Raw genomic sequence first — 23,167 nt, forward strand, 5'->3', positions numbered from 1 at the left:
TCTTCACAAATGTTTAATTTCTTCATCTACCAATATACTAATATAAACTTCACAATCTCTTTCTTCCTCACAAATGTTTCATTTCTTCGTCTATCTATATAATAACACATTTTAATTAGACATATCTGCTCGTATATTTAAAAAAAAAACATTAAATACAAATTTCTTTATATCTAATAAAAAAAAAATGTTTTCTTGTCGTTAAATAGTCTTCTTGTCGCTTCTTGTCGCTAAAATAATTCTTGTTGTTGCTTCTTGTCGCTTGTTGACGCTTGTTGTCGCTTCTTGACGCTTGTTGTCGCTAATTAGTGAGACCCGTGTGTGCTCCAACGTTGGAGGCATTTACGTGAAGAAGAAGAAACAGTAACGTCACTCCCGGAAGTCTATTTCATGTTTATGTTTTATGGTCTACAAGAAAATCTAACAATAATTGATAATTTTACAGATTCTATAAACAATGGGTGCTTTAACAAGCCGACAGGCCAACGGAAACGAAGATATAGACACTGCTTGTAATAACGTGTATAGATACCCACCGAAATCAGGTAACAAAAAACACCACGTTAAGGTTCATAACAAACGGACAAATATGGCTGTATTTTGCACTCAAAAACTACTTGAGTACAGACTTACCTGTCTAGTTGGAAAAGTTTTAAGGCCTGGCATCCACTAGATATATAAAAGTTAAATGCATTTTGTGTTTCAGAAACATATAATCTTTTTTGGTTTTTGATGGGCATTTTTTTTCCTTTCTGCAGAAGGTGTAAAAATAAACAAACACCTGAATTACTTTGATACTGTCCACTCAGTTAAACCCTTTAACTCACCTATAGTTGTGTAGATACCTGTTGACCATGTCAATCAAGGACAATCAATACAGTTTTTACCTGAGAGGGAGCATCTCAAAGTTGTATCACAACTTAGTTAATTTTTACACCTTCTGCATGAAGGAAAAAAAATGCCCATCAAAATCCAAAAGAGATTTTATCTTTCTGAAACGCAAAATGCATTTGACTTTTATATATCTAGTGGATGCCAGACATTAAAACTTTTCGAACTGGACAGGTAAGTCTGTACTAAGAGTAGTTTTTGGCATGTAAAATACAGCCATATTTGTCCGTTTGTTATGATGAACCTTAAGTAACATCTGAGCTAGGTCAGGAATAACCATTGTTATTGATAATTTAATTGGTGCAATTCACGTATAGAATCCACCATTTGACAGATTAGAGAGTCAAGAAATTAAAGGTAGAGCGTGATAACATCATTTTGATTACTTGAACTCTTCAGTTGAATCTCGTATGAAAAAGCCTAAGGGACAGCTGGGCCTTATGGCTGAATAGACGTATTTACACTTGTATGCAAATTTGTCCGCCATTACGTAAAATCACACAGGTTCCCGTAAACTTTGACATCATAATTCAAAACATTTGATGTCACAATTAAAAAGTGATTGTTGCCTGACGTCAAAAGGTGATTCGGAGTAGATCTAAGGTCATTCGGAGGCAAAATATAGCTAAATACCAAAAGTGTAAATACGTTTATTGACTGTGTTTACACCACAAAATTTACTCCGAGTATAAATTTTGTCAAAAAAATCAAGCTTACATCGATCGGTGTAAGTTTTGGGGAAAATAATTGCTTTATGTTTTCTATACACGACAAAATCATAAAAAAACTGTCAATTTGCACGGTAAGTAAGCTTGATTTTAATTTTTACTTCTTTTGTTGCTCTTACATGTACTTGATGGAGTACCAGGATGTCCTACCACAGAGTAGGTAACCTGTTAAAAAATTGTATACTTTTGAAATATGAATGATAACAACAATAATAATGTCTCTAGTATTAGAATTTGCTATATGTTAATCATTATGTGGTATCCTGTGGTGTTCTGTGGTAAAAAGATTTACCTGGTGTAATCAACTCTTTACAGTTTTCAACCTAGTTCCTTGAAACTGACTGAAAGATTGCACATACATGTGCTTAAAAGTTGTTCACCTGCATTTACAATGTATATTTAAGTCTGTTGGAGGACTTTTTCCAAGACTTGGAAACTTTATATCTTTCAAAAAAAATTGACAAAAAAACGGTACATGTACCAATTTTATGAAATCAACTCTTCTGTTTATTTTCAACCGAATTCCTTGAAACATTTCATAACAAATGTACATCAATTGAAGTTGTGTTCCTCCCATTATGGGGTTGTTTTATTATTGAAGTTGGTTTTACTATTGAAGTTGTGTTCCTCCCATTATGGGGTTGTTTTACTATTGAAGATGTGTTCCTCTCATTATGTGGTTTTAATTGAAGTTTTGTTCCTACCATTATGGGGTTGTTTTACTATTGAAGGTGTGTTCCTCCCATTATTGGGTTGTTTTACTATTGAAGTTGTTTTCTTCCCATTATGTGGTTGTTTTACTATTGAAGTTGTGTTTTCCTCCCTCTATAGGGTTGTTTTACTATTGAAGTTGTGTTCCTCCCATTATAATTTATAGGGTTGTTTTACTATTGAAGTTGTGTTCTTCCCATTATTGGGTTGTTTAATATTGAAGTTGTTTTCCTCCCATTATGTGGTTGTTTTGGGTTGTTTTACTATTTAAGTTGTGTTCCTCCCATTATTGGGTTGTTTTACTATTGAAGTTGTTTTCTTCCCATTATGTGGTTGTTTTACTATTGAAGTTGTGTTCCTCCCTTTATATTGTTGTTTTACTATTGAAGTTGTGTTCCTCCCATTATAGGGTTGTTTTACTATTGAAGTTGTGTTCTTCCCATTATTGGGTTGTTTTACTATTGAAGTTGTTTTCCTCCCATTATGTGGTTGTTTTGGGTTGTTTTACTATTTAAGTTGTGTTCTTCCCATTATAGGGTTGTTTTACTATTGAAGTTGTGTTCCTCCCTTTATATTGTTGTTTTACTATTTAAGTTGTGTTCCTCCCATTATATTGTTGTTTTACTATTGAAGTTGTGTTCCTCCCATTATTGGGTTGTTTTACTATTTAAGTTGTTTTCCTCCCATTATAGGGTTGTTTTACTATTGAAGTTGTGTTCTTCCCATTATATTGTTGTTCTACTATTGAAGTTGTGTTCCCCCAATTATTGGGTTGTTTTACTATTTAAGTTGTTTTCCTCCCATTATAGGGTTGTTTTACTATTGAAGTTGTGTTCTTCCCATTATTGGGTTGTTTTACTATTGAAGTTGTGCTCTTCCCATTATAGGGTTGTTTTACTATTGAAGTTGTGTTCCTCCCATTATAGGGTTGTTTTACTCTTGAAGTTGTGTTCGTCCCATTATGTGGTTGTTTTGATTGAAGTTGTGTTACTCCCTTTATAGGGTTGTTATACTATAGAAGTTGTGTTCCTCCCATTATAGGGTTGTTTTACTCTTGAAGTTGTGTTAGTCCCATTATAGGGTTGTTTTATTATTGAAGTTGTGTTCCTCCCATTATGGGGTTGTTTTACTATTGAAGTTGTGTTCCTCGCATTATGGGGTTGTTTTACTATTGAAGTTACGTTCCTCCCATTATGGGGTTGTTTTAAATGACATTTTTAACTTTCATGTATTTTATTCCCTCAGTGTATATATTCTGAATCTAAAAAATTAATATGATCTGTTTAAAAACTGTCATTTACAAAATGTAATTCTGCCGTGTTTTTTGAATAAAATTCCTTAAATTTTATTGAGTACATGTACAAGTTTAAGCTGTTTCTTTATTATCTTTCAGGCAACTATTTTGGAAGTCATTTTATCATGGGAGGAGAAAGATTTGATATGAGTCAGCCAGAGGCTTATCTGTTTGGAGAAAATCAGGATCTCAATTTTCTTGGATCGAAGCCTGTTGCTGTAAGTTGCTTGAATTTGTATGAAAATAATAAATTTACCTTGTCATCATTTTTATGACATAAACAGTACCAATTTAACTGCACTCGATATCATCATTTTTATGAGATAAACAGTACCAATTTTACAGCACCGCACCTGATGATTTTTTCGACAATTAATGTCTCCAGTGAAGTTAAAATTACAAATGTATTTGAAAGTCCAAAACCTAATACAAAGTGAAACATTGAAGAGTTCCAAAAAGTACCAAAAGTAAATCCAAACCAGACAAGGATTCAGAGCTATATGTATGAGGGAGATGCAGTTCTTAATTCAAAATGTTTTTTAAATTATGTAACAGCAAATTTAAATCAAACAATACATATGCATGTTTCCCTATTTTCATGATAGTCCAGAAGTACTGGCTACTGGGCTGGTGATCATGATACCCTCCTGGACTTACATTTGTACAGTCCACCAGCAGAGATATTGACCAGTGGTAGTATTAACATTAAAGGTACCAATTTTACTGCACCAGATGCCAATTTTGACAATTATTGTCTCAAGTGATGCTCAAGGCTAAAATATTTGTCCAAAACCTGATACAATTGTTGAGTAGCTGATAAAACCAAAAGGGACCAAAAGTAAATCTAAACCCAGACAAGGTCTTAGGATGTAGAGCTATGCAAGAAGGAGATATAGTTATGTGATGTAGATACAATGATTCATTGATTTTAGTTGAGCCTGCAATAAAAGTCCTTGAGGTAAAATGTATTTATCTTACATTCCGTCTGTGTCCATGTTGTCAACATCTAGATAGTCTGTGATAAAAGTTTTTTTATACTGTTTTTTTTTTTTAAATTTACAGTCTATATATAGATATTGATCTTGACTTAAACCATGCTTAATCAAAAGTGTATTCCCTTCATGAAAATGGTCAATTGTGCTAACTAAAAATATTCATAACATGTGTTAGGGTAGGCATGAGAGTTGTAGGGTACATGTAGGTAGGGAATCAGGGACTCAATAATATTTGTTTGGCCTTATTAGCTCAACATTATTTACAATCACAGTGATTCAGTTAGAAATTACTCTGGCAAGTGTTTGCATGTAGGGAATCTCTTTGGAACATGGTGATTACTTGTTATCTAGTCTAATACTTTGATTTTGCAGTCCATTTGTGTACATTTTGGTTGACTGTTAAAGTAATTTAATACTTCATATCTTCATATTAAAAAATAAATTGGTTTCTGTTCTCTAACTTAAGTTTGCCTCAACCAAATATTATGAAACTTATACACAATGGTTATTACCACAAAACACAGATCAAATTTGAATTTAGGTGGCGTCACTTATACCGTTCTAGAGTTATGCTACTTTACAAATGGAAAAATTGCTGAATTTTCGTTTCTGTTCTCTAACTTTAGTTTGCCTCAACTAAATAATATGAAACTTATACACAATTCTTATTACCACAAAACACAGATCAAGTTTGAATTTTTGTGGCGTCACTTTTACCGTTCTAGAGATATAACCCTTTACAAATGGAAAATTGCTGAATTTTTCGTTTCCGTTCTCCAACTTTAGTTTGCCTCAACCAAATGTTATGAATCTTATACACTATGCTTATTGCTACAAAACACAGATCAAGTTTGAATTTTGGTGGCGTCACTTTTACCGTTCTAGAGTTATGCCCCTTTACAAATGGAAAAATTGCTGAATTTTTCGTTTCCGTTCTCTAAACTGATCAGATACAAATTTGAGTAGCGTCACTTTTACAGTTCTTGAGTTATGTCCCTTTATAACGTTTTCTGCAAGTGGGGGCATCATCTGTGTCCCATGGACACATTCCCCATTTATAATTACATATTTGAATTGAATAAATGAAAATAGCTTGTATGCAAATTTTCGTCAAAAAATCACAGTCGGATCAAAACTGTATTGTATTAAGGCCTTAACATTAAGGAAACTCATTTCATAGGACAGGGTGAATTAAGTTATATTTTCAGTAGATTAATAGGACCAATGTTTAACTGAATCATATCTTGAGTTCTGTGTTTCGATTACAATTTGATTTGTATATGACAAATTTTATTTTATTTTCAGTATCCTTATCCTTCATCATCAGGTAATGAACCTACCAAAACACTTAAAAGTCTGATCAACATCAGAAAGGATTCACTTCGATTTGTCAAGTAAGTCCATATATATACATATATACTTGTAGTTTCCCCGAGAAAATATATAAACATATATACTTGTAGTTCCGCAGAGAAAACAAACTGTTAAATATAAGAAAGATTTTTCTTTGTCTTCTCAAATCACCATTTATCTAAAACATCAGTTTACATGAGAAATTATTTCTTGGAAACACAACATCACTACACCACCTCTTTTTTAAGTTTGGTGAATTTTTTTTATTTGCACACTACATGTATTGACACAATGTACCTTTTTGTTCATTTCATTTTTTGTTTATTTCTTGAGACATTTTTTGATAGTACAGGTCAATGTTTTTCATACATCATGTACATATAAAGCTCTGTAGTTTGTAGATACACATATGAATAAAAGTAGATTTTTGTGTAAATGTTAAAACCAGGAACTAAAAACTCTGTAAAATAAAAAAGAAATCTACCCCTTTTAGATTTATTCCTATCTACGTGTCTCACAAATACATACTTATCAGTCGTCCCACTGTCTGTATCACTCTGCTCAGCTCAATTAAATTGCTTATCAGGGCTTTGTGAGGTCAAATACGTTAACCCTGCCTTAATAACTTTGGCCTGTACATATCACCGACGTCATAATGAATGAACCGATGTTGATAAGTTTGACCCGAACTTATCAAATCATCTTCTGGTTTGCTGGTGAAACAAAGAAAACCCTTGTTTCTATCATGAAAATACGCAAATACAACCCGATAAATCGATTATCTGGTGGTTTGCATAATGATATTGTAAAATATGAAAATGCAGACAACCTGATAATCGGTACGTATCCATACCTTATCATGACATGCTTGACCTGAATCTAGAAAAAGTTGAACTCAAAGAGACTGAAAGATTAGCCATCTTATGAAATACTTGTAGACAATAAATTAAGAAACCCTTGCCATTCACTTACTTGTGCCATTAATATGTGGAAGGGTTCAACTAACTGTATGAGTACTCAAATCAGTGGCATAGAATAAAAGTTAAGGAGAAAACTAACACAACAAAAATCAAAAATACAAAAACAAAGTAATATTTATTCCAGTCAGTAAAATAGAAATAGAAAAATTGATTGAGATAGTATTGCTTTTCAGGAGAATTTTAGAAAATAAGTTATCAACTTTGCCAATTTAAAAAAAATATTGTAAGGAAAACTATTAGTCCATACCAACTAAAGTGTTCCCTTTCTAGACTGTTACCCTTTGTAAAGACTAAAGAGGTTCATGGAAATAGCATAATCAGGAAACATAACACATGTGATTTATATCAGTTTATATAGGTATGCATTTAAACATTTCATGTTTCATTTTTGTTTCCTTAAAAAGGTTGAGTGGAGAGATATTTATAATATTTAATGTTATATTAATACATTGATAGTTTACTTTATAGCAACTCGATTTATTTTCTTGTTCTTTCTACGTTAGACAGGTTTCGGATATTTTTTGCAAGAATTTAATGGATTAATATGAGTTTCAAATTTCTGTCCAACCAATTTTTATGTATTTTGAGCTTCAAATTGTTTTTCAATGTATTTTCATCGTATTATTAATATACTTCCACTCAAAGTGGGGGGGGGTGGGGGGGTATTGCATTCCTCATGTCTGTCTGTCCATTTGTGTTAAATTTTTCTCAGAAATTAGTGATTTGACAGCTTTATTTCATTGGAATGACAAAATATAAGTTTTTATACGCCCGTCAATTTTTGACGGGACGTATTATGGTATACAAATGTCCGGTGTCCGTCCGTCTGTCTGTCTGTCCGGCGTAAACATGTCACACTGTAACTTGAGAATGACTTATCCAAATTTCATGAAACTTAACATAGTTGTTTCTTATGATGGTCAAACGATCTGTATACTTTTTGGTGAAAATAAGATTAAAACTTTTTGAGTTACGGGACTTAGCAACTAAAACAGGTGTGTGTTTTTTTTTTCACATGTCGCGCCGTATCTCAAAAACAATTTATGATTATTGCTTAAAACTTTACACACTTCTTAGTTATATTAATCTTAAGATCTGTATACTTTTTGGTGATGATTCAAAATTTTATTTTAGAGATATTGAGTATTTTGTTAAAAAAGGGGGAGGGGTTTTTCACATGTCGCGCTGTATCTCAAAAACAGTTTATGATTATTGCTTAAAACTTTACACACTTCTTAGTTATATTAACTTTAAGATCTGTATACTTTTTGGTGCTGATTCAAAATTTTATTTTTGAGTTATTGAGTATTTTGTAAAAAAAAGGGGGAGGGGTTTTTCACATGTCGCGCCGTATCCCAAAAAGGATTTATGATTATTGCTTAAAATTTTACACACTTCTTAGTTATATTAATCTAAAGATCTGTATACTTTTTGGTTTCGATTCAAAATTTTATTTTTGAGATATTGATTTTTTTTTTTTTAAAAGGGGGGTTTTCACATGTCGCGCCGTATCTCAAAAACGATTTATGATTATTGCTTAAAATTTTACACACTTCTTAGTTATATTAATCTAAAGATCTGTATACTTTTTGGTTTTGATTCAAAATTTTATTTTAGAGATATTGAGTTTTTCGTAAAAAAAAAAGGGGGTTTTCGCATGTCACGCCGTATGTCAGAAACTATTTATGCTTATTGCATAAAAATTCACACACAAGACGACGGGCGTATCATGCGCTCATGGCGCAGCTGTTTATTTCAAACTATTTAATACATTGTAGTAAATTTAGATCAAATTGTTGAACTTCCTGTTAAAGAAAAATGTAAATTTTGGCAGTTTTTCAAAAGTTAAATTTTGCATGTGACCCAGGACTTACCAATTCATCGGAGATTTATGATATCAATATCTCTGCTGTTAAAACTTCCTGTTTTATAGAGTAGCATTGCCATGGTTACAGAGCAGCCTTTATTAATGAATCCACAATATCTTTTGCATGTGTAAAAATTTAATTAGTACATGTTAATTTGATGTTTAAGGGTTGATGAAGCTGAAGTAGAGGATGATCAGAAGACCACAAACAAATATAATGTAGAATTTGTCTTTGATTCTGATGTCAAATGTGCAATTACTATCTATTACTTTGCAACAGAGGAGTTTAACAATGGACAACTTGTGTAAGTTATCAAATCTGTACAACATTAAAACTATTTTTCTGAATCACGATTGATTTATTGTTGTTTACTTAAAAATCAAGTGACATATATGTCATTCATATTCAGACATCCATATGAAAAATAGGATAGGAAGATAGGAACTGAAAATATGCCCTGCATTAGGTCACCTGATGTAATATTCTGATTATTCCTATCAGATTTGAAAACAATTCTTAGTGAATATACTAGAAGTATTTGCAGCTGTCTAACTACCAACAATCAATCGATCATACACAATATTTTTTACTAGCAAGATGCTCTTTTCTTGATATGGACAGGCTTGAGAAGTGAAATTGATACTGTAGGAATGAATATCCTCCTTGAATATGCATCCAAAGACAGCCAATTTCAACAGTTTATTAGTTATACTTGTTAATCCTAACCAATTTTGCATTTATACTGTAAAAATGTCACAATAATTATAGGAATTTATAATATTAGTTTATTATTTATAGAATTAACTCTAAACATCCTATAAAGTCAGACACATACCATTATAAGAAAGGAGCCAATCAGTTGTTCTCACAGTCAGGGCATGTGATAGAACCTACCAATTATACCGAAGAAGAGGTAAGTCCCAGCCAATCATTGTTCTCACAGGCAGTTCATGTGATAGAACCCACCAATTACATTGAAGAAGAGATAAGTCCCAGCCACTCAGTTGCTTTCAGTCAGGTCATGTGATGGTACCCACCAAATTTTCTGAAGAAAAGCTTGAATCAAATTATGACAAACTTAACACTGTTGTTGTGATTGGTGAATATAGACTCGATTTTAACTTTCAAAATATTCTTGTTTGTCATTCCAGAGTTATGGGACTTTTAACAGTTATATTTGACACCATATTTTTATGCTTAAGGGTATCATCATTCATGTTTTTCTACAGAGCCATTTTATTTGCTTCTGATTAGATGCCTTCTTAATATCCATTTTAGTTTACAATTAGGGCATGTCATGTTCTCTTCAGGGTTCTCACAAAGGCGAGTCCATGAGTCCTGGACTCATCAAAACCTGTCTGGACTCATCAATTTCAAAACTTGTGAGTCCAAAGATGCATCAAAATTGTAAAATTAAGAGTCTTAATTCAGCTGTTTATTATACTGTAAATTCAGAATTTTTGCGAGGTTTATATTTATGCGAATAATGCGACTACTTGAGAATCACCATCATAAGAACTAGCATTCTGATATCAAATAAATATATCTGTATGTAGCTTTTCTACAAATCACAATGATAAATACAGGCAATAATTTCTGAATTTACAGTAAACAGTCATAACAATTTGTGTGGTTTCTTCAACAATTACTATGTGTCTTCAACAATTACTATGTTATTTCTTCAACAATTACTATGTTGTTTCTTCAAGGATTACAATATTGTTTAATTTCTTCAACATTTACTATATTGTTTCTTCAACAATTACTTTGTTTTTTCTTCAAATGTACTGTGTCCTTTTCTTTTAAACACATCAACTATGTATAATTTCTAGTAATAAGTAAGATTATATGTGGTTTCTTAGCTTGTAGCAGTTTAAACTAGACTGGTTTCTTCAACCATTAATTAAAACGAAGCAAGTTGTCTTCATCCATTAAACTATGACACTTTTCTTCTGCCTTTTAACTTGATGTGGTTTTGTCAACCATTAACAATGGATTTGTTTCTCTCAACCAATTTATAAAGAACTGATGTAATAATGTTTGCAGTATTTCTTCAACCAATGAAAACAATATTATACAAATATGATGCCATGAAAATACAAATACAGATTTTATGTACAATGTATTGGACAAAACTTGCTAAATTGACATATAGTGAAAAATGAGATTTGTTTATGTATAATTTCAGTGGCAGTATGATCCAACTAAGGACATCATCCCAGTGGTTATACATTGTGTAGTAGAAGATGAAGGTAAGTTATCTAATAATTTAAGTCCTTTCAGTGTATTTCAGTGGTTTTTATTAAAAAGTAGTAGATGTTGGTGTGTCAAATTGTGTCTCCTTACAATGTACTACATTTTGATCTTTGCATGATGAAAATCATATTTTTTTTTGGTTTTTAGTAACTGATTGATAATGAAAAATAAATTTTGTCTTGACACCTGAAATTGTACAAATTGCAAAAGCCAAAAATAAAACTCCATTATAATAATGAAATGGAAGAATTATCTAATTACTGTAAAGTTGGATATTTTTCAGAAGGGATTTATTTTTGCTAATTTTCCAATGAATATAAAATCGCTAAAAAATCTCCTTGTATAAATTATATCTTTTCATCAGATTCAATAGCAAGAAAGACACAAAAAATAACCTCACAAACCAGTTGGGCTTTAGAAATTGAAAATTTAAACTCAGAATTTTTTGTTTTCAAACAATTTGTATCAGATTGCAACCATACTTAGATATATGATCACATATAATGAAGTGGAAGATCCTTTTGATTTTTAGGTCACCATATTCAAGGTCAATGTCAAAGTTACTAAAATTATCTGAAATTTATACACAAAAAATGGTTTCTGGATGCTGAATCAAATATAACACATGGGATTGCTCCATAGTTAAATATATGGTCACATATATTAAAAACAAGATCACTATTGACTTTGAGGTCACTACCTCCAAGGCTGAGGTCAAAGTTACTTAAAATATTTAAAAATTTGTGCAGAAAACTGGTCTCTAGGTCATGGCTTCCAAAACGGTCATATATTCCGGACATTTATAAATTTACCATACATTGTCCGGCTGGGAAAAGCATGAAACGGATATCTACTTTAAGTTTTCAAGGCTTTCTTAAGAGATGGACATTTTAACATAATTCAAAAAAAAATCGGAAGTTTATGCAATCTTTTTGACCCAACCTTTTGTCTGAAACAGCCACACATTTCCGGTCATAAAAGTGACATGATGAATAAGAACTATCAAAATAAACTCTACTTTAATACCTTCTCATTTTATTCAAGGTTAATTAGTTGTCAGACAGCTGAAATTTACCTGTTCAGGTGACAGGTAAACTATTTTGTACCGGACATTAATCGGTCTATTCAAAGTTATTTTCTTACATTTCAGCGGTTTGCATCTAATTAATTTATTCAAAACGATTGAACTTATCAGAAATACATTTATAAATATGATTTGATGAAAAATTTTAAAAGTTTTTAAACGAAAAATCTTCAGAACCACATTGTTTGAACTAGTACACGTGTGCGCCTGTGTAGGTTGGAAATTTAATTATGCATCCTAATTCTTCAAAAATGCTAAAATTATCATTGATACCTTTATCTGACGTTCATTTCGAGTATTTTCTTAAAGAAATAAAGTGGAAAGAGCTACTTAAACTCAATCGTGCTTTTTAAACATACACGGATTTTACATGTCCGTCTCTGGTCGGTGTCAACATCCGGTATTAGGAAAATGTGCTTTTTAAAAACGAAAGTAAAGTTTTTGACAACGTTATTTTGCACAAATAAAGAGCCTAAGGCAGATATTAGTATGCTGACGTTGCACACTTCGAATAATGCACTGTCTGAATTTAACAGTTTACGTCAGAACATCCAATTTATATCAAAGTAAAAGTTTAATATCGTTTTAATGTCAATCATTGGTTACATGATGGCCAACTGATTACCATGATTGCCTTTTGTTACTTAGTCTTAAGGGATTAAAATCAGGATAAGACATAAAATGTCTGGCTGGCTCAAATATTTTTTGGAAGCCCTGCTCTAGATGCTTAGATCAAATGATGTATATGAGATTTGAAATTAATTTGATATATGGTCGCATATAATAGAGGAAATCCCTATTGATTTAAAGTCACAATAGTACTTCTAGAAATAACCAAAAAGAATCATATCTTTTAAAAGAAAATATTTAAAAAAACTATGTTGTTTCAAGCTTTATGGAGGGCGTTAGGTATATGTGCTTGCTCACTAAAGGTTCTAAAATTGTGTTTCAGTTTTTTTACAATTTCTATTAAATGTCATTTACAGAACATCCAAACCATGCCCATCTTACATTTGGTATGGTAGAGAAAAGTTCAGCAGACAGTGGATACATACTGAAGCCATTGAAACAAAAACAGTTTGTTGATGGGTTATCATATCTGCTGCAAGAAATATATGGGATTGAAAACAAGCAGGTTGATAGGTCAAAGGTGAGGAAACAGTCAATTATTTGCCAATTTTTACTCCTATCTCTTTTTTTTAAATTTTGTATGTTGTTAGAAGATCATTGAAACTAAAACTGCAAATTTGATAATGCTTTATTTTGTTCCTCCTGCTAAATGTGTGGGTATATTTATTCATATATTATCTCTCTATCTTCTTAAATACATCAAGCATCAACATTTTTTGTTCAGTCAGTAGTAGTTTTATTATGATGAATTACATATCCTATTTCTGTTTTACTCTTATTGACCCTCTTGATAAAATAAAAGCCTTTAGACTTACAAGAAAAAAAACTTAAACACAAAAATACAGTTCAAGATTTCATCCTTAAAGATTCGTAGATTCATTTGAAATAAGAAACCTAAAGAAGGAAGTATTTTTTTTTCCATTTCAGCTTGATCCAGATGATGAAGTTGATGATAGTGGGGCAGAATGTGTTATATGTATGTCTGACATGAGAGACACATTAATTCTACCATGTCGTCACTTGTGTCTATGTAGTGCTTGTGCAGAGTCACTGCGATACCAAGCCAGTAATTGTCCTATCTGTAGATCTCCATTCAGAGCTTTATTACAGATCAGAGCAATGAGAAGGAAACAGGCTATTCCTGTCCAGGTATAGTCATTAACAATGCAGTATCCATTAAATTGGATAACTATCTTAGTACCAGTTTTATCTATTGTTTGTGGGGCCTCGGTGGCTGAGTGGTCTAAGTAGTTACTACTGTAATCACTAGCCAGTCAACACTGAGGTTGTGAGTTTGAACCCCGCTCTTGCGGGTGCACTCGACTCTAATCTTAATTGATTAGGATTGTCAGTTTTCCTATCGAAGGTCGGTTGTTTTCTCCAGGCGCTCCGGATTCCTCCACCAATAAAAACTGGCTGCCACAAAATGGCCCAAAAGCGGTGGTTGAAAGTGGCGTTAAAACACCAAAAAACAAATCATCTATTGTTTGATACCTTTGATTTGTCTTGGTTTTTTTGAGAAAAAAAACCTTACTAAATTTTAATTTCTGCTGAGATGAAAAAACAACCAAAATAATATTATATATTAAATTTTTTGCTATACAGTAGACTCCACCTAATCGGATATCGGCTAAACGAATATATCAGCTATTGTAATATTGTTTAAAACACCAAACCCTTCCTTATAAGTTTAATGTTAATTTTATTGTATAATCAAATATGGGATAAAAGAATATATTGGCAAATAGGATAAGAATATTCAGGAAATTCTGTTCGAAACCACCCACAATCAGATATTTTCAATGTTTTTCTGACAGGAAATGGACCCGGAAGTTACGCAATTACAATCTTGCAGACAAGAAAATTTTGTTTTTAATTACTAAAAGGAACTATTTCTTAATAAAGTGTTGTCTTTATTCATTGTGTTCCTTTGTAATGCGAATTAGATGCCCTTAAAATACAAATGGTTTGAATTTATTTATAAAATATACGGTAAAAGAAAAATACGTTGGGAGAATTTTGATAAAACTCTTAAGTGCTTACAGAATCCGAAATATAATTTAGACTGAATGTACCTCCTTCTGAATAATTTATTGCAATATAAATATAAATCCCTTTTGCCAAGAGAAATCTGACTTTTGTCAGATATAATTTTGTAACATGTGTAGGTTTGACCACATGTCATAGACGCCATTTTCTTTTGTTTACAAAATGTGAGGAAGCCTCTAGAACCATGACCAAAACATTAACAGTCTTCAGAAAACTTTAACTTGATGCAATAATATTTTATTAATTATGATTATCTTCATTGATATTCAAATAAATTTGATTATTCAAAGAAATAAAATATATAACAAATTCGATTTCAGTTTAAAGACAGACCATGCTATAATCTATTTATAGCCCGATTGGCTTACCTGTGATTTTACCACATACAAATGTAAATATGGATATTACTTCGTATATAAAACAAATAAAAACACATACTATGGATGGTAGATATTTATTCACATAAATATTTCAGGAAATTTGATTTATTTTAATAAATATAGGATTTAAAAACTGAAAAACAAAAATATGAGCATTACATAACCAGCTGATAAAATTTTTACACAAACATAGTAGTGATGAATCTGATGAAAATAACTCGAACCCTTTTATATATATAGCAGTGGTCAGGGCTAGTTACATCTCAGGATTAGGTCAACTCATTATTGCAGAATATTCAATGAATATACATTTATTGTCTAATTGAATATATCGGATAATGGGATATTTTTTGCTGACATTTTTGGTATCGGATTTGCCAGAGTCTACTGTACTAGATTTAATTTTTAAATTTCAAACAAAATAAATCAGTAAAGCTTTGTTTAGACTTAAAAAAAACAACATTAAAGTGAATAACTTTTTGACAGGGAGACAATAATGAAGAGAACCCAGTCAGCCAGGATGGTGTACCTACTGGATATTTTGCAGTGTCATTGATAGAAGCATTGAATGGTCCCTGTAATCAAAATCTGATGGGAGATGGTACGTTCAAGTATCCAACATTTTTTTTGTTTTTTTTTACATCTATTTTGGAGATATAAAGTAGTAGTTATCATTTAAAAATTACCTAAGATAAATTTAATTCAATGCTTGTATTAGGTTTTGAACTTTCAAATGTTTATGCCTCAAGCATCACTGAAGAGACATTTATTGTCGAAATGCACATCTAGTGCATACCTGCTGATTTTCAGAATTTAGGCGTGAACTACATGATCGGTTCTTCAGAATCCTTTATAAATTTTTCATCAGATCCTCGTCTATTTGGATGAAGATTTCCACTCATCAAAACATGGGATTTCAATAATCAGCAATTGAAACTTTGGGGGCATACCTTGTTTTGGAGAATGATTAGTAAACATATATCACTATTAATTTTGATAGCTTGTAAGATAATATGGATCTCCAAATTCACAACAGAATGATATGGAATCATCATGAAAGTGAACAGAAAAATTATTGTTCTTTTATTGAATAAAAAAATACATTTAATTTTGTTATTTGGTTGCATTAAAGTCAAGGAAGTATTTCCAGCCATTTGAAATTAAAGTGATATTGAATCAATGATACTCTCAGCATATACATGTTGATAAATAATAGCAACACGAACTTAAATGTATTTCCAGATTATTATCCATCTGTTAGAATGATTCCATCAAATGAAAAAGATTCACATCACAGAGATAAGAAAAGAAAAAGGTAAGTATCACAATTGTAGATCTCCATACAATGGATATTGCTATTAAGACCGGAATAAAGTTTACTGTACTAGATATATGTGATGCATATAATTATAATGGAGCTGCAGATTTCTTATACTGAAGTTCCTAAGACGTTTGAGACCAGGTAACAGCAGCAGAATTAACTCAAAAGGTCAAGGAGGTTAAGATTTGCCTTAAGAATCCGGATTTCACACACTAAAAACATAATCTTAGCCAAGTTTGTGTTGCCCTTAATTTTCAAAAAAAGTTGCCCTCTGTTGCCATTTGATTTTGAGAATGTGTCTATCAACATATAAAAAAAAAGATGATACGTATATAAAAAATCAAAGTACCAAAGTTTACATTAAATGATTACAAGTACAATAGAATAAATCTGTTAATATCTAATGATTAACACATTTATTGCAGTTAAACATCCTGTCCCTCCTCCTCTGCCAGGGAATCACTAACCTTTTGACCATACTTTGAATATTTATAATACCTACTTAGCATGGAATTTATCTGTTATATATTACTAAGCTTCTGTATTTCAGGACAATAACTTTAACTTGTGTATAAGTATTTTGATTGCTCTGAAATTGTACCACAAGGTTCAATACCACAAGTAGAAGGTTGGGATTCATTTTGGGGGTAATTGCCAAAACGGTTCAGGAATTAGGGGCCAAAAAGGGGCCAAAACAAGCAATTTTCTAGATTTCAGACAATAACTTGTTTAAGTGTATGGCTGTCTCTTAAATTGTACCACATTTTACAAAAAGAAAATTTCTTCAAATATTATTTTTTTTGGAGGGGGAGGGGGGGGGCAATTTTTTGTCTCGCCTTGACGGAGTCAAAAAGCAAGACATAGATATGCTGTTTCCGGCGGCGGCGGTGACGGCGTCAACAATGTATTAGTTTGTGATTAGGTCTAGTTCATGGTGAACCACTAGTGGTAGGTCAATGATATTTGGTATGCAGTTGTATTAGCATTGGCACATCTCATTACCTTGGAGATTATTTGGCCCCGCCCCCTCAGTCAAGGTCTATTGACTTTGAAACTTTTCATAGTTTACATGTATTAGTTTGTGATTAGGTCAATTTATGGGGAACCACTAGTGGTAGGTCAATAATATTTGGTATGCAGTTGTAAAAGCATTGGCATATCTCATTTCCATGGAGATTATTTGGCTAAGCCCCCTTAGTCATGGTCTATAGACTTTAAAAATTTTGCTAAGTTAACATGTATTAGTTTGTGATCAGGTCAGTTCAAGGGGAACCATTAGTGGTAGGCCAATGTTAATTGGTGTTCAGTTGTATAAGCATTAGCACATCTCATTTCCATGGTGAATATTTGGCCCCGCCCCCTCAGTCATGGTCTATTTACTTTGAAACTTTTGCTTAGTTTACATGTATTAGTTTGTGATTAGATCAGTTTAAGATGAACTGCTAATGTTAAGTCAATGATATTTGGTATGCAAATTTATTGGCATTTGCAAGTATCGTTTCCATGGAGATTATATAGCCCCACCCCTGATCATGGTTCATTGACTTTTAAACTTTTACATAGTTTACAAGTTAATGTTTGTGTTTAGGTTTGTTTAAAGGGAACGACTTATAATAAGACAATGTTATTTGGTATGCAGTTGTATTAGCATTGGCACATCTCATTCCATGGAGATTGTTTAGCCATGTACCTTCAGTCATGGTTCATCGACTTTGAATATTTGCATAACTTACATGTTAAAGTATTGCTATTTTAATTTCAATTATCAAAATTACAAAAAGGCGAGACATATCTCTGTGATAACAGTTTATTTCCTCAAGATTTAAGAAATTATCAGTTTTCCCCCCAAAAAATTTGGGGTCACAATTTATTTTGCTCATTCTTCGTATATAGTCTGAAAACAGATTTACTTAGTATTGCGCAACAGCACAGTGTATTGCACAACAGCAAGAAATCTTCAATTGAATATAAATTCAAATCATATAACCAATTTCAAGTTTGACTACATTTATTCTGTGTCAGAAATCTATAATGTGTCTACCGGTAACATTTAATTACAATCCATATTCAGACCTGTATCAAGCTTGAATTGTGTCCATTTTTGCCCCAACTGTTCAGGGTTGAACCTCTGCAGTCGTTTCCAGCTGCGATCGGCGAAGCAGTTTATTCTGTATTTTACTGATAAATTGACTTAGATTTTGGCAGTCAACAGAAAACTTTTACAGCAGCAATAGTAGGCAGAAGACAAGGTTCCAAGCAAACCTTTCCAATTTTGTTTTCTATATTTATATTAGATATATATATATATATATGTGTGTGTACTTTTGTACTATTACAGACAAACATTACAAATAGATTCTGTGAAGGATTCTGTGGTGACAGCCAATATGAAACTCGACGATAAAAAGTTACTTGGAAATGAAGAACTGAAAGGAGGAAAGGAGACAGTAGAAGTGGTTAAAACTAAGGATAAACTTAAACCACATGTACCAAAGATGTAAGTATATAATCCATATACAGGGCCTAATCTAGGATTTTGAAGAGGGAGAAGTGACTTCTCCTTCCAAGAGAGAGAAGGGAGAAGTGGTCAATTTCTTGGAGAAGTGAGATTCCATTACCGTTTCGGTTGCATCGTGTTTTCATGCTTATCACTACGGAAATTGTTTTATATTCAATAAAAGATATACTTGCAGTTTTTTCATATGTTATTGTACACAATGTATATATAGAAAGTTCTTAGTAAAAAGGTTTAGACAATATTTAGTTGTTATTTATTTATTGATACCATTGTGTTCTAAATAAAATTTGTTGATTGGGACATGAGGGAGTAGCCTAGTAATATTATCATGATTATGATGCATTAAATTCATGTGCATCTGCCTCAATTTATTTTTAAAAGTCCAGAAAAAATATAACTCCCAGTTTTCCTGTTGAATTTCACATGACTGGGAATTTAATTTATACATGTATCACCACTTGTCATTATTTTGTAAAACATTATTGAATGTCCAGGACATTATGTTAGTTGTAAATTGAGATTATCGTTAAAGATTGTAAGTCTATAAATGAAAATATTTTTCAATCGCATATTAATTATCCGACAAAGAGCTAATTTCTATCATTTTTTAAAAATATCATCCATATCAACGAAATGGTCGTGAGAAACAATCCACTGCTGATCACAACCTGGTCGAGTGTCGTACGTTTGCCATCACATTACCCATCAGCAGTCTTTCTACCTTTTATATTTCAATTTTATTCAATCAATATAATAAATCTACCGTTATTTCCAACCTTTTACCTACCGAATAGTAAAATTGATCGACTCGTGTAAGTTGTAAAAGTAAAACAAATCAGCTGAGTGATTACGCAACATCCTCAGATGAAAATTATCGTAAAATGATAACTTAAAACAGACAGTCAGTTTTCCATTTGAACAGTTTTGAAAGTTATATCCGAGGATGTTCAAAGACGCCGTTGTATTTATTTAATTTGATCGTTGACAGTATTAGTCCTGGGTCGTTTCAAAAATCTCGATTTTCCTTGTCAGCCGCCATTTTTTTTACCTGTGAGACTTGTCAATCACAAGTTGTCTCCCTTTTACTGATTTTGATAGCGATTTGACTTCGCTATGAAGTCAGTCGGCCGGCGAGATTTAGCGATTTTCAAAATTCTTTGGCGACTTAAATCGTCATTTCGCCGGCAAGATTATGGCCTGCATATAACATGAACACTTTCTTTTGCATTAAAAACTATAGTTTTCATATGAGTGAGAATTGGATATTGCTTGGTATCAACTCGAGTCATTTAATTTCAATAAAATAAAAGACTCTTTTATTTATATTATTGTTATTAAATAAAATGTTTTGATATCAAGGAATTCCCAATTTTCAAGAGTTGTTAAACCCATTTCTCTTATGGTGAAATTTATCTTTGTGTAAAAAAGAAAATTCCACAGGTCATTATTCTTTCCTTTTTGCATCTAAACAGTTTGATCTAAACACCTTCACATATTGAGCTGATTTTTAGTATGTGAGTCAACTATGATGATTTACAGATAAAGTCAACGTTAGCTTCTGTCCCACTGAATTTTGCTGAAATTACAGGCTTTGGACTCTGAAAATATTGTGAAAATAACAGTTATACAGACTTTTAGTATGTGAGTCTACTATGATGAGTTAAAGAATGAGTTTACGTTTGGTTATGCTCTGCTAATATGTGCCAAAATTAAGGGCTTTGGACTTCGATAATTTCGTGAAAATTACAGTTATACGCACTATCATTCTCAAATTTCCACTCCTAAAAGTGGCTTCGATCTTTTTTTGAGAGCGGGGCCATTCGTGTCGTTCAGACACATCTAGTTTTTATACGACCGCAAAAAATTTTGCGGTCGTATATTGGTATGATGTTGGCGTTGTCGTTGTCGTCGTCCGAAGACACATTGGTTTTCGCACTCTAACTTTAGTTTAAGTGAATGGATCTCTATGAAATTTTACCATAAGGTTCAATACCACAAAAGGAAGGTTGGGATTGATTTTGGGGGTTATGGTACCAACAGTTAAGGAATTAGGGGCCAAATATAAGCATTTTTGTAACTTCCAGACATAACTTGTGTGTTAGTGTATGGATCTCTCTGACATTGTACCACAAGGTTCCATATCACAAAGGGAATGCTGGGATTGATTTTGGGGGTAATTGCCTCAAAATTTTAGGAATTAGGGGCAAAAAAAGGGGCAAAGACAAGCATTTTTCCTAGTTTCATGACAATAACTTGTGTGTTAGTGTATGGATCTCTCTGAAATTGTACTGCAAAGTACCATACCACAAATGGAAGGCTGGGACTTTTTTTGGGGGTAATTGCCTCAAAATTTTAGGAATTAGGGGCCAAAAAGGGGTGAAAAAACAAGCATTTTTCTAGTTTCCAGACAATAACTTGTGTGTAAGTGTATGGATCTTTATGAAATTGTACTACAAGGTTCCATATCACAAAGGGAAAGCTGGAATTGAGTTTGGGGGTAATTGCCCAAAACGTTTAGGAATAAGGGGACAAAAATAAGCATTTTTATACGACCGCAAAAAAATTTTGTGGTCGTATATTGGTATGACGTTGGCGTCGTCGGCGTCGTCGTCCGAAGACACATTGGTTTTCGCACTCTAACTTTAGTTTAAGTGAATGGATCTTTTTGAAATTTGACCATTAGATTAAATACCACAAAAGGAAGGTTGGGATTGATTTTGGGGGTTATGGTACCAACAGTTTAGGAATTAGGGGCCAAAATGTGGCCAAAAATATGCATTTTCTAGTTTCCAGACAATAACTGTGGAACGGTGTATGGATCTCTCTGAAATTATACTACAAGTTTCCATACCACAAAGGGATGGTGAGGATTTGCTTTGGGGGGTTATGGCTCAAACCATTTAGGAATTAGGTGCAAAAAAGGGGGAAAAACAAGGTTGTCCTGGTTAATGGACAAATACTTTAGTACAAAACATAATTTAAAGCAGTGTAAGGGAGGTAAATCAAATACATCATTGAAATTATCTCCCTTATACTGCTTTTAAATTATGTATAAAAGTAATGGTTAAGGATGTTCGCTCCTCTTGTTTTTGGATTTTTGCCACATATTCGGAATCCTCTGGTTTTATCCATGTAGTGTCATTAAAAAAATTTCCCCGCTAACCCCTACTTTTCTTTTTATAATTTTATTACTTATAGTTTAAAAAGCCAAATTTGAAAATCCTATAAAATCCTTGTTATTTTTTCATAATTTTTTAAAGTAAAAGGGTACCAATGTTAAATGTAAGAAAAGTCTAGAGAGAATTATTTCCCGCCAAATTTTCAATGGCTTATATCTCTAAAACAAGCACACGGACCCTACATTTTTTTCTGCTTTTTCAGTTCCTTTAATTATATACTATCAATTTATAATAGTCTTTAAAAGCTTGTTATTTTGAAACAGAGTAGCGAACATCCTTAATGAACAATAAAGATAATTTAAAACAGTGTAAGGGAGGTAATCCAAATACAACGTTTTGGTTACTTCCCTTACACTGCTTTTAAATTATGTTTAAAGAAATGCATATTTATAAAGGAGACCAGTAAAAATATCTGCAAATGTTGCATCATTTTTTTTTACAAAAAAAATCCATATGAAAGATTTGAATTGAGATTATGACCATATCTTGAGGGAAAGAAATTTTTGGGGGAAAAAAGGGGGGGGGGGATAAAAAAAAATTGTGGGGGGTCAATTTTTTCTAATTTCAGATTTTAGAAATTAAAAAGAATTATTCTTCAAATACTATTTTTTTTTCAAATTTCAAGAAGTAATCTTTAATTGCACAGTATGGCACATTAGATTTGTAAAATCTTTGATCACATTTATTTATTTGTTATGCCGAATCTAACAGTGTATTTAGATTTTTAATTTTGGGTCCAGTTTTCAAATTGGTCTACATTAAGGTCCAAAGGGTCCAAAATTAAACTTTGTTTGATTTTAGCAAAAATTGAATATATGAGGTTCTTTGATATGCTGAATCTAAACATGTATTTAGATTTTTGATTTTTGGCCCAGTTTTCAAGTTGGTCCAAATTGGGGTCCAAAATTAAACTTTGTTTGATTTCAACAA

General features: G+C 32.1%; 1 protein-coding gene across 1 annotated transcript in view; it reads left to right on the forward strand.

Moving 5' to 3' along the window:
* The first annotated feature begins 357 nt into the window (after positions 1-357).
* The window catches only part of LOC127709709 (probable E3 ubiquitin-protein ligase MGRN1), a 37,271-nt gene continuing 14,461 nt past the window's right edge, over positions 358-23,167 (forward strand). Inside the window, exons 1-11 of the mRNA XM_052215370.1 lie at positions 358-545; positions 3,724-3,842; positions 5,925-6,013; positions 8,987-9,124; positions 9,619-9,733; positions 11,009-11,072; positions 13,147-13,310; positions 13,718-13,939; positions 15,706-15,820; positions 16,462-16,534; positions 18,879-19,037. Of these exons, the coding sequence (XP_052071330.1) occupies positions 458-545; positions 3,724-3,842; positions 5,925-6,013; positions 8,987-9,124; positions 9,619-9,733; positions 11,009-11,072; positions 13,147-13,310; positions 13,718-13,939; positions 15,706-15,820; positions 16,462-16,534; positions 18,879-19,037 (1,346 nt within the window). The 5' untranslated portion in view covers positions 358-457. The remainder of the gene's footprint in view (positions 546-3,723; positions 3,843-5,924; positions 6,014-8,986; positions 9,125-9,618; positions 9,734-11,008; positions 11,073-13,146; positions 13,311-13,717; positions 13,940-15,705; positions 15,821-16,461; positions 16,535-18,878; positions 19,038-23,167) is intronic.

The sequence above is a fragment of the Mytilus californianus genome, unplaced genomic scaffold, assembly GCF_021869535.1.
Source record: "Mytilus californianus isolate M0D057914Y unplaced genomic scaffold, xbMytCali1.0.p SCAF_7, whole genome shotgun sequence".
Taxonomy (NCBI): Eukaryota; Metazoa; Mollusca; class Bivalvia; order Mytilida; family Mytilidae; genus Mytilus; species Mytilus californianus.